General features: G+C 37.0%; 1 protein-coding gene across 1 annotated transcript; it reads right to left on the bottom strand.

The window, feature by feature from the left end:
• Positions 1-721: 721 nt before the first annotated feature.
• LOC140947932 (gamma-sarcoglycan-like) lies at positions 722-10,241 on the bottom strand. Its single transcript, XM_073397161.1, has 6 exons — positions 10,125-10,241; positions 8,116-8,331; positions 5,302-5,406; positions 4,525-4,732; positions 3,373-3,569; positions 722-1,649 (listed from the first exon to the last, which is right to left on the bottom strand). Exons 2-6 carry the CDS (start codon positions 8,299-8,301, stop codon positions 1,494-1,496), a joined length of 852 nt encoding a protein of 283 aa, XP_073253262.1. The 5' UTR covers positions 8,302-8,331; positions 10,125-10,241; the 3' UTR covers positions 722-1,493.
• Positions 10,242-11,723: the final 1,482 nt, after the last annotated feature.

Genomic DNA, 11,723 nt, shown 5'->3' with positions numbered 1-11,723 from the left:
GTGACGTACCTTATTGTGACGTTACCTATTGTGACGACTCACTGGGCAGCAGTGTAAACGTTAAGGGACCACTATTTAAACGGAGTTTAGCCCGTGTTTAACAAAACTGCGTTCCAAGTCATTTTCAGGCTGCCCAACCCTTTTATCTAGACACCATTTATCGTGAAAAATTTCAATAAAGCATATACGTAGACTAGAAAAGCACTTCTTTTCTTAAGTTAACCCACTAAGAAAGAGATCTGGTGGTCCAATGATTTCTTAACCCGCGGCCTTAATTAGACTTTGTTTCACTATCCGACCCTAACACTTCAAACTCTCCTTTATAACATTTTCCCTTAAGGCAAAGAGACAATTCCCTTTTTTACTCTCAGAAACAAATTTTAACCAAGAACATTATGTCCTACATTGCTGTAATAGATAAATAATGCATAATTATTGTACTCCCTTCACTTAAACAAAGTGAATAATACATAAAATTTTAATATTTACACACAAAAAGTGCCATAATGGCAACAACAGAAAACATTCCAGGAGGTTGCACTACTTACAAAACTGTAACTTTCGTAGTTTGAACATTATACACATATTGAAATTAATGCCTAACATCATTACCAAGACAAAAACAAACAAAAGGTCAAATCCGTTAACAGCATAAGTTGAATCTGGCCCAACCTCCTTCCATGGGTCCTCTCCCACTTGCCCCCCCCCCTCCCCCCTCCTCTCTCTCTCTCTCTCTCTCGCCACGGAGGACCCTGGGAATGAGGTTGACTCAGGCCTGGAGCCCTGGGGCAGGTCTAGGGATGGTTGGGTTGAATATCCCTAACTAAAACAGCTAATTAACTCCTACGATCTGGGCTGAAAAAAAAAGCTTAGTAAAAACTACAACATGAAACAAGAGTTTAAGCAATTAACACTCTTCAATTTGCCCTTTAGAATGATGGAAACCATGTTTCTGAGGAGTGAAGCTTTCCAGAGAAGCTAGAGTCCAGACCCTTCTAGATACTCCTATTTCAGCAGGCATTCCTTCCAACTCTCCTACAACAAATTCTAGATCTGCCCCAGAGTTTAATATTAATTCTTGAAAATGATGTGGTACGCATTGAAGCACTGACTTATAAATTCAGTTACTTCTCACAACTAAAAAGCATTATTTTTTTTTTTTCTTGCTCCAACCTTGGTCCTTACAAATATTACTCTATAAACCCTAACATCAAAACAGAGATTCTCCATTCTGGACCCACAGAATTAATTATACACTTGCCAACATAAGTTAAGTAATATTTATAATTATTTTGATGGCAAACTCCTAAATTCCAATGACCAATCTCACTGGTTGAGCAAATGATCAAACATGTAGCATAAGAAAGCCTGAAAGCTGATTGCTACTAGGGTTTAAATAATACTGAACTGATCTCAATAAATTGGCAAGGCACACAATGCTCAATTATGGCAAGACATGTTGAACCAGAACTCTGCAATGGGCATTAATTACTTTAACAGTTGATATTATTACAGTTGCTACCAACCGCCGCCAAGGCCAATTCCCCACTGGGACAAATGCAAACTTCACGAGCATTTGGGTCTGGACTACTGCCACCGTTAACTTTTCTTAGATCTTTGAATGAAATCTTCTTCCCATCCAGCTTTATCTGTAGGTATAAATAATACATTAGAAATAAAAGCATACAAAAATTACAATTAGTAACCAATCCTAATCAATTAATAATAATTATTAATTATCAATACTTTTATGCAGCTTTGATCAGACTGTGGTTGGCAAAATATTTGTTTCGTTCGTTTGTAATTTTGCTCTGACTTTTTGAATTTTATGTTCTAAAACTAGGGGTACCTTCCGGCAAGTGCCAACGAGGCGAATTCGTTTATCTTTTGTGAAATGTGCCTATTCAGACCTTCGCGATATTTTCTTTTTCATAATTTTAGAGGTTTACAATGGATTCCACTATAGAAAAGGATGGCACCAAACTTCAAAACAACAACTTTGGCACACTCTAGGCTGTCACTTCTATTAAACAATAACAACATAGCTTGAAGGTTTGTTGGTAAATATGAGTAAGTTAGCACTTGTGTTTCATGGAAAATTCCATTATATCAAAACTATAAACGTTAGAAAGAAAAATATAGTTTAAATGAGGCCTATGACTGCTGAAATTAAAAATAATAATTAAATTCCGAGCAACAGCCTCATCAGGGATAAGAAAAGATTTCGCGTGGTAATATACATAAGAAAAAGTTGGTGTAAAATAAAATATGTGAAAAGTGCAAGAATGGGGCAGAATGTATCAGAGGTATAAAAATATAAACTTAAATAAAATACAAAGATCTAATGAGCGAGTGTCACAGGTCAAAGATTCTCTTGAAAGGCATAATGATAGTCTTCAAAACAAACAATTCGTTGCATTCGTCATGGGAGTTTTGGGCTGTCTCAATGTAAATAAAAAAAACATGCTGGTTGACAAAATCTAAAGACATGAATAAATTCTAAAAAAGGTCTGCAAATACGTTGAGGACTGGCTCAATGTAAATCGATCTGCAAAGAACACGCTGGTTCTGATTAAGTTTTGAGAATATAACCCTATACCTTGATCAACTACGCTTAAAATTCAATTCACAAAGCAAAAGACAACACGGAAAACCCTGGTTCTGAGTCGAGAAGCCAACGCGCTACCTCATTGTAAATTGAGCTGCAAAGAATAAGCTGGTTCTGACAAAATTTGAGCGTAAAACCTATTCCTTGATCAGCTGCTGCTTTAAACACAATTTATAAAGCAAACCAGAGCACTAATTGCCCTTTCAAACTAGAAATCGTATTAGAGCTTGCTCACTTGTTAGGTCCTCTTGAACAGACAACGAACAGCTGCCCACTGAATCACCCAATTTCGGACCACGAGTTATAAATACAAAAAATGCAAATTTTAGAGGGTTACGCAGAATTTGAGAGTTTTTGCCTACATCGTGTGGGACTATAAATCTGCCACCGAGGCAACCTCGCTTCTTAGCTCGGTTGTCTCGTTGGCAATAATAGTGGGCTTACGCAACAGGACGGGAGAGGAAAGAAGACAACAAACCTTGTGTGACAAGTGTGACAATAATTTTGTTAGAAAAACTTTTCCGCCGAACTTCATCTTCCTTTAAACAGATTTTTTTGTAAAAGACCAGACAACATTAACTCAGGTAAAGATCACCACAAAACACATAAGTAATAGGCTTGTCATGTTTGTCACACACAAGTGTTTTGCGGTCCTCTTCTTTCTACCGTCCTGTTGCGTAAGCTCACTAATATCTTTGTAAGAGCAGGTAAAAAACCTTTTTGGTAAGCAATTATTATTACTATGGTTTAAGCTTGTATCTTACCATTCCATCAATGGACTTTATCGTCACATCTTTAAAACTTGTAATGCCAACATCACCACCAGCAGATTGGAATGTCATGCCCTCAGGGGCATCTATGTACAGAGAACGAGTCAGAGATGCCAACCTCAGGTCCTTCCTTGGAGGGGCTCTCAAGTATTCGGTTTCAACAGACCCACTAAAATGTGCTCCATTAGGACCTACAAGATGAAAAGACACACTCACTAAATGAGTAAACAAATCAAGGTGTTCATCAGGCATTGGAGATTGGATAATTCTCCAATTATTCTGCAGAATTCTCTGCATATCAGATAGAAGCCTATGACTATTTTTACTCAGATGTGGAGCCTCTTTCAAAATATTCTCCTACAATGTTACACCTGTCGCCTGCTACTAGAATTGCTAATCACAATGAAAACCCTGCAACTTCATTATCTACAAGGACAAGGATGTGGGGGGAGAAGGTTAACAGACAGAAGAGGTGGTGGATGGGAGATCAAACACATTGTAAACACCCAATCACAAGTGCAAATATGATGAACTTGGATCAATGCAACTGAGGATTTGTTACCCTTACCAATATATACTACTATCTAGGGCTATTTTGCATTTTAAGTAAAAATAAACTAAAAATAGAGACTGAAACAAGGAAATAATTGTAATATGTGAACTGCGGAGTAAAGAATTATGAACAAGGAAGATCATCGCAGTTATAAAAGCAACTTTTGCAGTTGCGAAAAGAAAGCCTGAAAAAGTTCAGGCTTGTACAGGATTCAAACCCTTGACCTCTGCAATAACAGTGCAGCGCTCTACCAATAAAAAGCTAACAAGCCAACTGGGAGCAGGCTGTTGAATTGGTTTCATTATAAACCCATGAAAGGATGATGATGAAGTTATGAATACACATGAAAATTATAATATATGTCATCACAGTTATAATTATAAGCAACTTTTGCAGCTGTGAAAAAAATTCAGGCTTGTATGGGATTCGAACCCTTGAACTCGGTGATACCGGTGATGTGCTCGTACAAGCCTGAAATTTTTTCAGGCTTTCTTTTCGTAACTGCAAAAGTTGTGTAATCTATATAACTGCAATGATGTTCCTTCATAACAATTAAGAAGCCTTAATGGAATAAATAAAATACAAGCACTTACTTGAAAATTCAAGTTTATCAGAAGCAAAGAGGATTTTATCTTTGTCAGCATACAAGATATCTTTTCCTTGATCTGTTTTAATATAGAGTTTCTGATTTCGGGCAACGACTTCATCATTTCCTATAAAAAGTTGTCCAGTGATGTTCCCATACTCGGAGCGAGCATTTACTGTCACATTTGCTGTTGACTGAAGTGTTAACTCAGAATTCTGAAAGCAAATAGTAAATTAAAATATCATTAACTTCATGGAGTTGGTAAATGACAAAAATATCTATATATTAATTTAGCCATGTGCAAAGCAAATTCCAACAGATCTATTAACCTTGCTGTATGAGAAAACTAGCAAAGCAAGGAATTGTTTTTTTGGGAACATGTTCTTTGTTGTTACATGTAGTCTTTCATAGCTTTGTAAGTTTGACTACATGCACCTGTACTCGGCTTTTCCCAAATTATTTTCTTTCTTTATTTATCAACTCAATGTGTTCTTTACAAAAAATAATCTCAATAAATACATTGTATCTATTCATTTGCGCTGGCATTATTATTACCATGTAAACAACCAAACCAATCAAATAACTGATTGAGAAGCGGTTGTTATAGCTACAAGTACCACTTAAACAGATTTTATTCAAAATGTGACAAAGAGAAAACTCTTTTCTGAAAATAAACTGGAATGTACAGAAAGCTGATGGAAAATATTCAGAATTAAGTAATAATGTTATTATGTTATTTTTATTTCATGCTTATACTAGATCAAAGAAGTGAATAATTATATACCTGACTGGGCCGTATCAACTTTGCTCGTAATTCATTCACAAACTCTGCTTCACCATGGTAAAGTTTTAAGCCTTGATCAGTTATTCTTAGCTTGCCCATACCATCCTAAAAATGATTGATAATTTTATCATTATTTAAAAACTCTTATATTATATTTAACAACTCTTATATTATATTTAACAATGCATGAACATTAAACTTACAACACCCCCACAAAAAATGCAAGGCGCGAAACGAACACTGGACGTTACATGTATGTTTGCACCATAATCTACATAATTATATAATGCGAGTAAAGGAGAACCTGAAAAGAATACAAAGACACCTCATTACAACAGACAGTGTAATAAGTCTGTACTATGGACAGCAGCTGAAAACTGGTTAAATTACAGACCTATGAATAAAAAACACTCCCACACTAATTATGGACACAGGCTACTATTAGGGACAATAACTAGAGGGGATGGGGGGGGACCCTACCACCCTTAGACTTGATACCAGTCTATCCTAGTTCAGCTGATTATTCAATATTGCTACCCTATCCTTCCATACTCTATCCTTTATTTTTTTAAGTATAAATTCCTCATTTACCTACATGTAGGAAGCCTACAAATGATAGATTTGGGCCCCATTTGTGTAGAGAAAACTTGTCTGGGAAGAAGGGTCACCTTCCTACCCGAGCTACCCTGGGAGACCAAACTTTTCTTACACTTCCATTTTAACCTTCAAGGCAAACCATTTATGAGAAACACAAAGTTGGTTTGGCTAGAAGGGTGACCCAGAGTGCTTACTGTAAAGCCAGGTCACCTTTTAGTGATTGTAGGATCAACCTCCCAGCTGGGCCAACTTTTCTTAATATAAATGTTACACAAAAAATTAAATTGATTTCAGGTTAATTTTGATTTAACTGGTTGATTCTCAATTCCTTTGTTCATTCCTTTGTCTAATTCATGAACAATAGGGCTAGCAGACAAAGGAAACTGAGAATCAACCTAGGTTAAAAAAATTTAACCTAAAATCAAATTTGACCTGTAACATAAACACTTACAGTGTAGGCTTGCAGAGCTGGGTCAACTCAACCAAGGTGAGACAATCAGAGCATGCAAAATTACTGTACAGTTTTAGAATGCTGTTTTAGGCAATCAGAGAAAGCACAAGCGCTATAGTATTTGGCCTGTTAAAATTCAATGATTCAGCTGAGACAGAGCTTCTGAAAAAAAAGTCAAATTTTGCGGGATTTTCAGGGACATATTTGTAAAAAAACCCTCCCGTTTTCAGGCGAATTTTGCGTGAATTTATGTGACAAACTCCACCAAAATACAATCAACAAAAAAGGCCAATTTTATGGGAATTTTCAGGGCAAATTTAACTAGAAATCAATCGTTTTTGCGCTGATCAGACCAGTGTTTTTAATGTTTTTTTTTACAGAGATCATGCTTCGTTCTTTCAACAACAATACGTTCCAGAAAATGCTTTTAACATCATGGCTAGTGTCCAGTTTTTTGCAACATAATCTATGCCTGGTAGTTTTTGGACATTGTTTGCTCATTTCAGTGATGAGGTTTCAAGATAAATTTGCACGTTTACGGCAAGTAAACAGCCCCAATAGCTGAGATGTTGTACAGACATGTAGTTGATAAGATTTCTAGAGAATTTTGCGGTATTGCGAGGATTTACTTGAATTTTGTGGCTCCATGACCTCGCCAAATATCAGAAGCCCTGCTGAGAGGGTGACCCTTCTACTTGGGACAACTTTCCTCTTTAAAAACAAGGCCAAAAATGATACCCCATTCTAGACCCAGACTCTCTGATACGTGTATCTATAGATGGTTTTCACAGTGATGTCATCAAATTGTAAAGTCAAAATAGTGAGGTTTTACCAATTCTTATTTGTTCTAGGTTGAAGATAAACAAAAAACAAATCTCTGCACAAGTTTCCATTCCTGTAGCATGTTTCATTTTGAAAATACAGAAACTTCCAAGTTTTCACAGTGCATGAAACCAAAATAGGAATGCTGTCTCCTTGAAAAAAAGTCTCTCCTCTTGATTTTCAGCAGTACAGTCGACTCTCATTTAACGGACACCTTTATAAGACGGACACCTCCATAAAACGGACTCCTAGAGTTGGTCCCTGCCTTTCTTTACTCCCTTTATTTGACTGTCTATAAGTTGGACATCTAAGACAGACACTTAGTGCTGGCTCCAAAGGTGTCCGTCTTAGAGAGAGTTGACTGTATAACCATTTCAATTATTAGAAGGTCTGTTTATGCACATGTATGCTAGTTCTTGAGTGAAAAGAAAGAGCTTTTATAGAAAAAATGAACACCAGATGTTTTGGTTAACTTCCGGCAGCCATATTGGTGCACCTAAACGGTACACCAATATGGCGTCTCCTTACAAAGCTCCAAAAAGTTGCGTGAAACATTTCGGCAAATAACTCAGAAACTGTGGAACACAAAGACCTCAGACTTGGACAAATTGTTTATAAATTAGTCTTTTATAACATTTCATTTTCTTGTCTTCTTCCACTGGACGGTTTCCAATTTATTTTTTTGTTGCATGACAGTGAAAACGATCTATATGCCCCCCAGGAACTCAAAGTCTTTAGGTGTCTACAATGACAAGAGTTGACTGTAAAATCTAAAACCATACCTGTAGACTGATCAAAACCTTTCAATGGAAAAAAAAAAAATTCTAGGGAGGTCCACGCTTCCACTTTAAAATCAACTTAAAATTGAGTCAGGGTAAATATAAGTTTGATTTTTTCAGTTAAAAATAACAGTGTTCTACTGTATACAGCTGAATTTAATTTACCAGGTTGAAGTCCATAACTCTCATGACCCAAATGACGAGAGAAAGATTGATGATAGTGATGACCATAATTAGGAGTATGAGGAAATAAATGCAGCGCTTTCTCCATCCATAAATACCAATCCTGTATATAACAGTTGCAGGATCCTGGTTATTCCAGTCAACTTCGTCTGTTGACTGTGCTGGCATTTTGTCCACTTCTCACTTGGCTCTTGGAATCTAGAAATAAGCAAAATGCTAAGAATAAATATTAACCCGTTTATGTACTCCTAGACCATGCTATGGCAAGATTATTTCATATTGTCCCTCTAACATTTTTGCATAAACATCTGTAGACGATAATATTAATAATGATATTTTTTTTGGAATCTATTTCTGACGAGTCTCAAAAAGAACCATGGCCAGTAGTAACTAAGCTACTGCTAAAGATCATTTTCCCTTTTGGATTTTTGTTACCTAGATGTAAATGTACACTGAGTTAGTTTGGAAAGGGCAAGATATTTTGAATGAAGGTTTTTCATGAACTAAATTAACAGCACCGACATTTACTCAAAACACCAAAAGACTTGAGCACGAATTGGATACAGCATCTCCATAAGTATACACATGTACTGTCCAAAGTTTACCTGCAAAAGTGAGAAATCTTGCTACTCTGCTATAAATAGTTACGGTACAGTGCATGTAAATGAAGCCCTTGCTCAATATAATTAATTAGTTTCTGTCAGCACAATTCATTAATGATCAATGTACCTTTTTTACAATGGAAATCAGTAGAGCATTAAATGGAAAATGGGTCAGAAGACACAGATCTCAGCCAAAAAAAAAAATCGTTTGAGTGAACACAGGTGGTCAATCAAATCATGAAATCTACCTATTAGTAGATTCAAAGGCGAAGCATAACAATAAAGATTGCATTCTGGTGCTCTGCGTTGATTTCACACATGTCAACTAATTTGACAGAAAATACCAGAAGATATGAAAACAATCACCCTTGGTTAACAAGATCCCTACTGATTTTTTGGCAGATAACATTCATATCCAAAATTCATAAAACTGAAATAAAACACCAGGAGAATGCTGAGGTATCCAGCTACAATGTACATTTAAAAAACTAAAGAATTTTAAAATGCTTTAACTTGTGGCTTGAGGTCGTAATAGAATCCCAACGTTGTTAGTTAAGCTGAAAAGCAGACAACTGAAGCTACACTTGATAACAAATTGTGACATATCTAATGCAATTATACAAAATTAGTGCCATATATATATATTGAGACATGATACTAAAATCTTAAGATTATCCGGAAGAGGTTTGATTGACCGCATACACTCTTCTTGCAAGGTGTAACTGAGAGATCGAACGGTATGAATAAATTCTTAGCATAAGAACAAGTAAACCAAACCTTTGAGGTTTTGATGTAGTTAAAGGGCGTTACTTCAAAATACATTCTCTCCGCCCGTTTAATATCGCGCACAGGTAAAAGCAATTTTAAGCTTTAATGCTTCAAAAAGATAGCTAATCTTACAAACAGTTGGTCACGACATAACTCTGGTAAACCATCCTTCCAGATCTTAATTTTAAAATTAAAACAACAACTCCATTCCTTTCATTTCGAACTTTAAGACACTACAGTAACAGACGCGACCACAAACGTAAGGGCCAGTAGCTTTCAAAGTTCTCTGTTCATGTGACGAACACTTTCAAGTGCTCTTAAAGTTCTTTAACGTACAAGCAGATAAATGGAAAGATGTTAGAGAGTTCCAATTTCCTTGTCTTCCGATAATTCATCTGAAAACAATTTACACTGAAGTAAACATTCAATCAAGCTACGTTAGCATAGCAGATTACCGAAAAAAAAGATTGATTCCAAATCACTCAAGCCCAAAATTAGCATGCACACAACGTTCCAACGCATGAAATTGCCATGGCGAGCTTTCATGTATCGATGCATCCTTAACGCACTGTACACTAATAATAAAGCACTTAATACTAAAGTGAGTTAAAAACTGTTTACCTTAAAGAAGTTATCTCGATAGACAGCTGGTTTTCAAGGAGACAAAATACAGAACTGTCCGACGAGAACGTTCGCTGTCCGTTGTAAACAAAAGTTAGGGAAGTTGGGAGAGTGTTGCAAAGCGTGGTTACCAAGCTTGTGGGTTTTGGCGCTTTATCACCGCGGGTGTCTCTCGACTCTCAAAGATTTGCCCGCATTTTGCAATTTCTGCAACGTTGGTAAGATTTAAATGGACGGTTAGGGGAAAACCCTGGGAATGAGGTTGGAATCGCGCTTAAAACATAAGGTACAGTCTTGCCAACCAAGAAAGCAGAATTTGGTCAAACAATATTCTCAGATCTTCACTCCTTCCCCTCCCTCCCCCCCCCCCCACCAATTCTCCGCCCCAAAGAAGAATGTGAAAGCAATCAGATACAGTAAAGCCCCGTTAATACGGACACTGGAGGGGCCATATAAAGTTTCCGTATTAACGGGGTGTCGATTGTCATGTCATGTTGTTAAAGACAAAAAAACGTACCTTTAATTAGAACAAAAAATCGAAAGAAATAAAAGAGGACATAAACTTCGTCACACGAAACATCTCCAACCTTAACAAAGCCGTCATTCCGCGAACTAAATCCGCAAAAGACTCAAAAATTGCTCATCTGTCAAAACCGTGCCGTGCGTTCTCTACATAACTCGTTTGATGCTGGGAACCTGCCGGGACATCAGTATCAACTGAAGGTTTTTTACTTTCAAAAAAGGAAATGTCTATTAGAGCACAAAGTTCGTAATGAGGCGTCCTCCTTAGCGAGGTTGACTTTCTATGAGAATCTGTTGATTGGGCAAAAAATAAGTCCGAAAGGGGTACCTTCTTCCGGCTTTAAGTACATGAAAGCCGTAGGGACATTTATTAATATTTAGGCCTGTAAAAAGGCCCAAACGGGCGCACAGATGCAATCCATTTATGGCTGCGAAAAAGTCAAGAAAACGTTGTGTTTTCGTGTTTTATTGATATCTTAAAAACAGCAGCTAAAAGGGATGCAAAGTTGTAAACTAGGTATGTGAAAGGGGTACCATTTCCCCATAGAAGGTATACGAAAAGGGGCACCTTTTCTGTTAAAAATTAGTAGATAAAAGGGGTAATAAAAGGTTGGACTTCAGGGTCGAGCCTCTCCGTATAAACTTTGTTTAGTATCTCCTCCTCCCCCCCCCCCCCCCCAACAAACCGGGAACATTTTCCTGCCATCTCCCGGAGCCCCCCCTTTCCGCTCCTTAATCTTGTCTCTCCGAATGGACGGGCCTCAACATTTTGATTATGCTGCTAAAAATAGCAATTCTGCGGTGACGAGAAACTTCGTTTTTATAAGAGATTACTGATATAAGAAACAGGAAAGGGTTTTGAAGTGGAATGAAATGTAACTTGCAAGTCAGAGGATAATTTGAAAAAAAATTGTGTTTGGCCACAGTGACTCAACGATCTTGGACAGGTCATGCTTCGCGTGCTTACAGCGAAGTAAGCCGTTATCAGTTCTAAAATTGTCAGAATAAAACTCAATGTTGACCTCTTGTTTAACCTTATGCTCGAGGGCAAACACAGTAAGTTTTAAGTGGTCGATT

This window comes from Porites lutea, chromosome 9 (genome assembly GCF_958299795.1).
Source record: "Porites lutea chromosome 9, jaPorLute2.1, whole genome shotgun sequence".
Lineage (NCBI taxonomy): Eukaryota > Metazoa > Cnidaria > Anthozoa > Scleractinia > Poritidae > Porites > Porites lutea.
The sequence above is the reverse complement of the archived record's forward strand: the minus strand, read 5'-3'. Positions and strand labels throughout refer to the sequence as shown.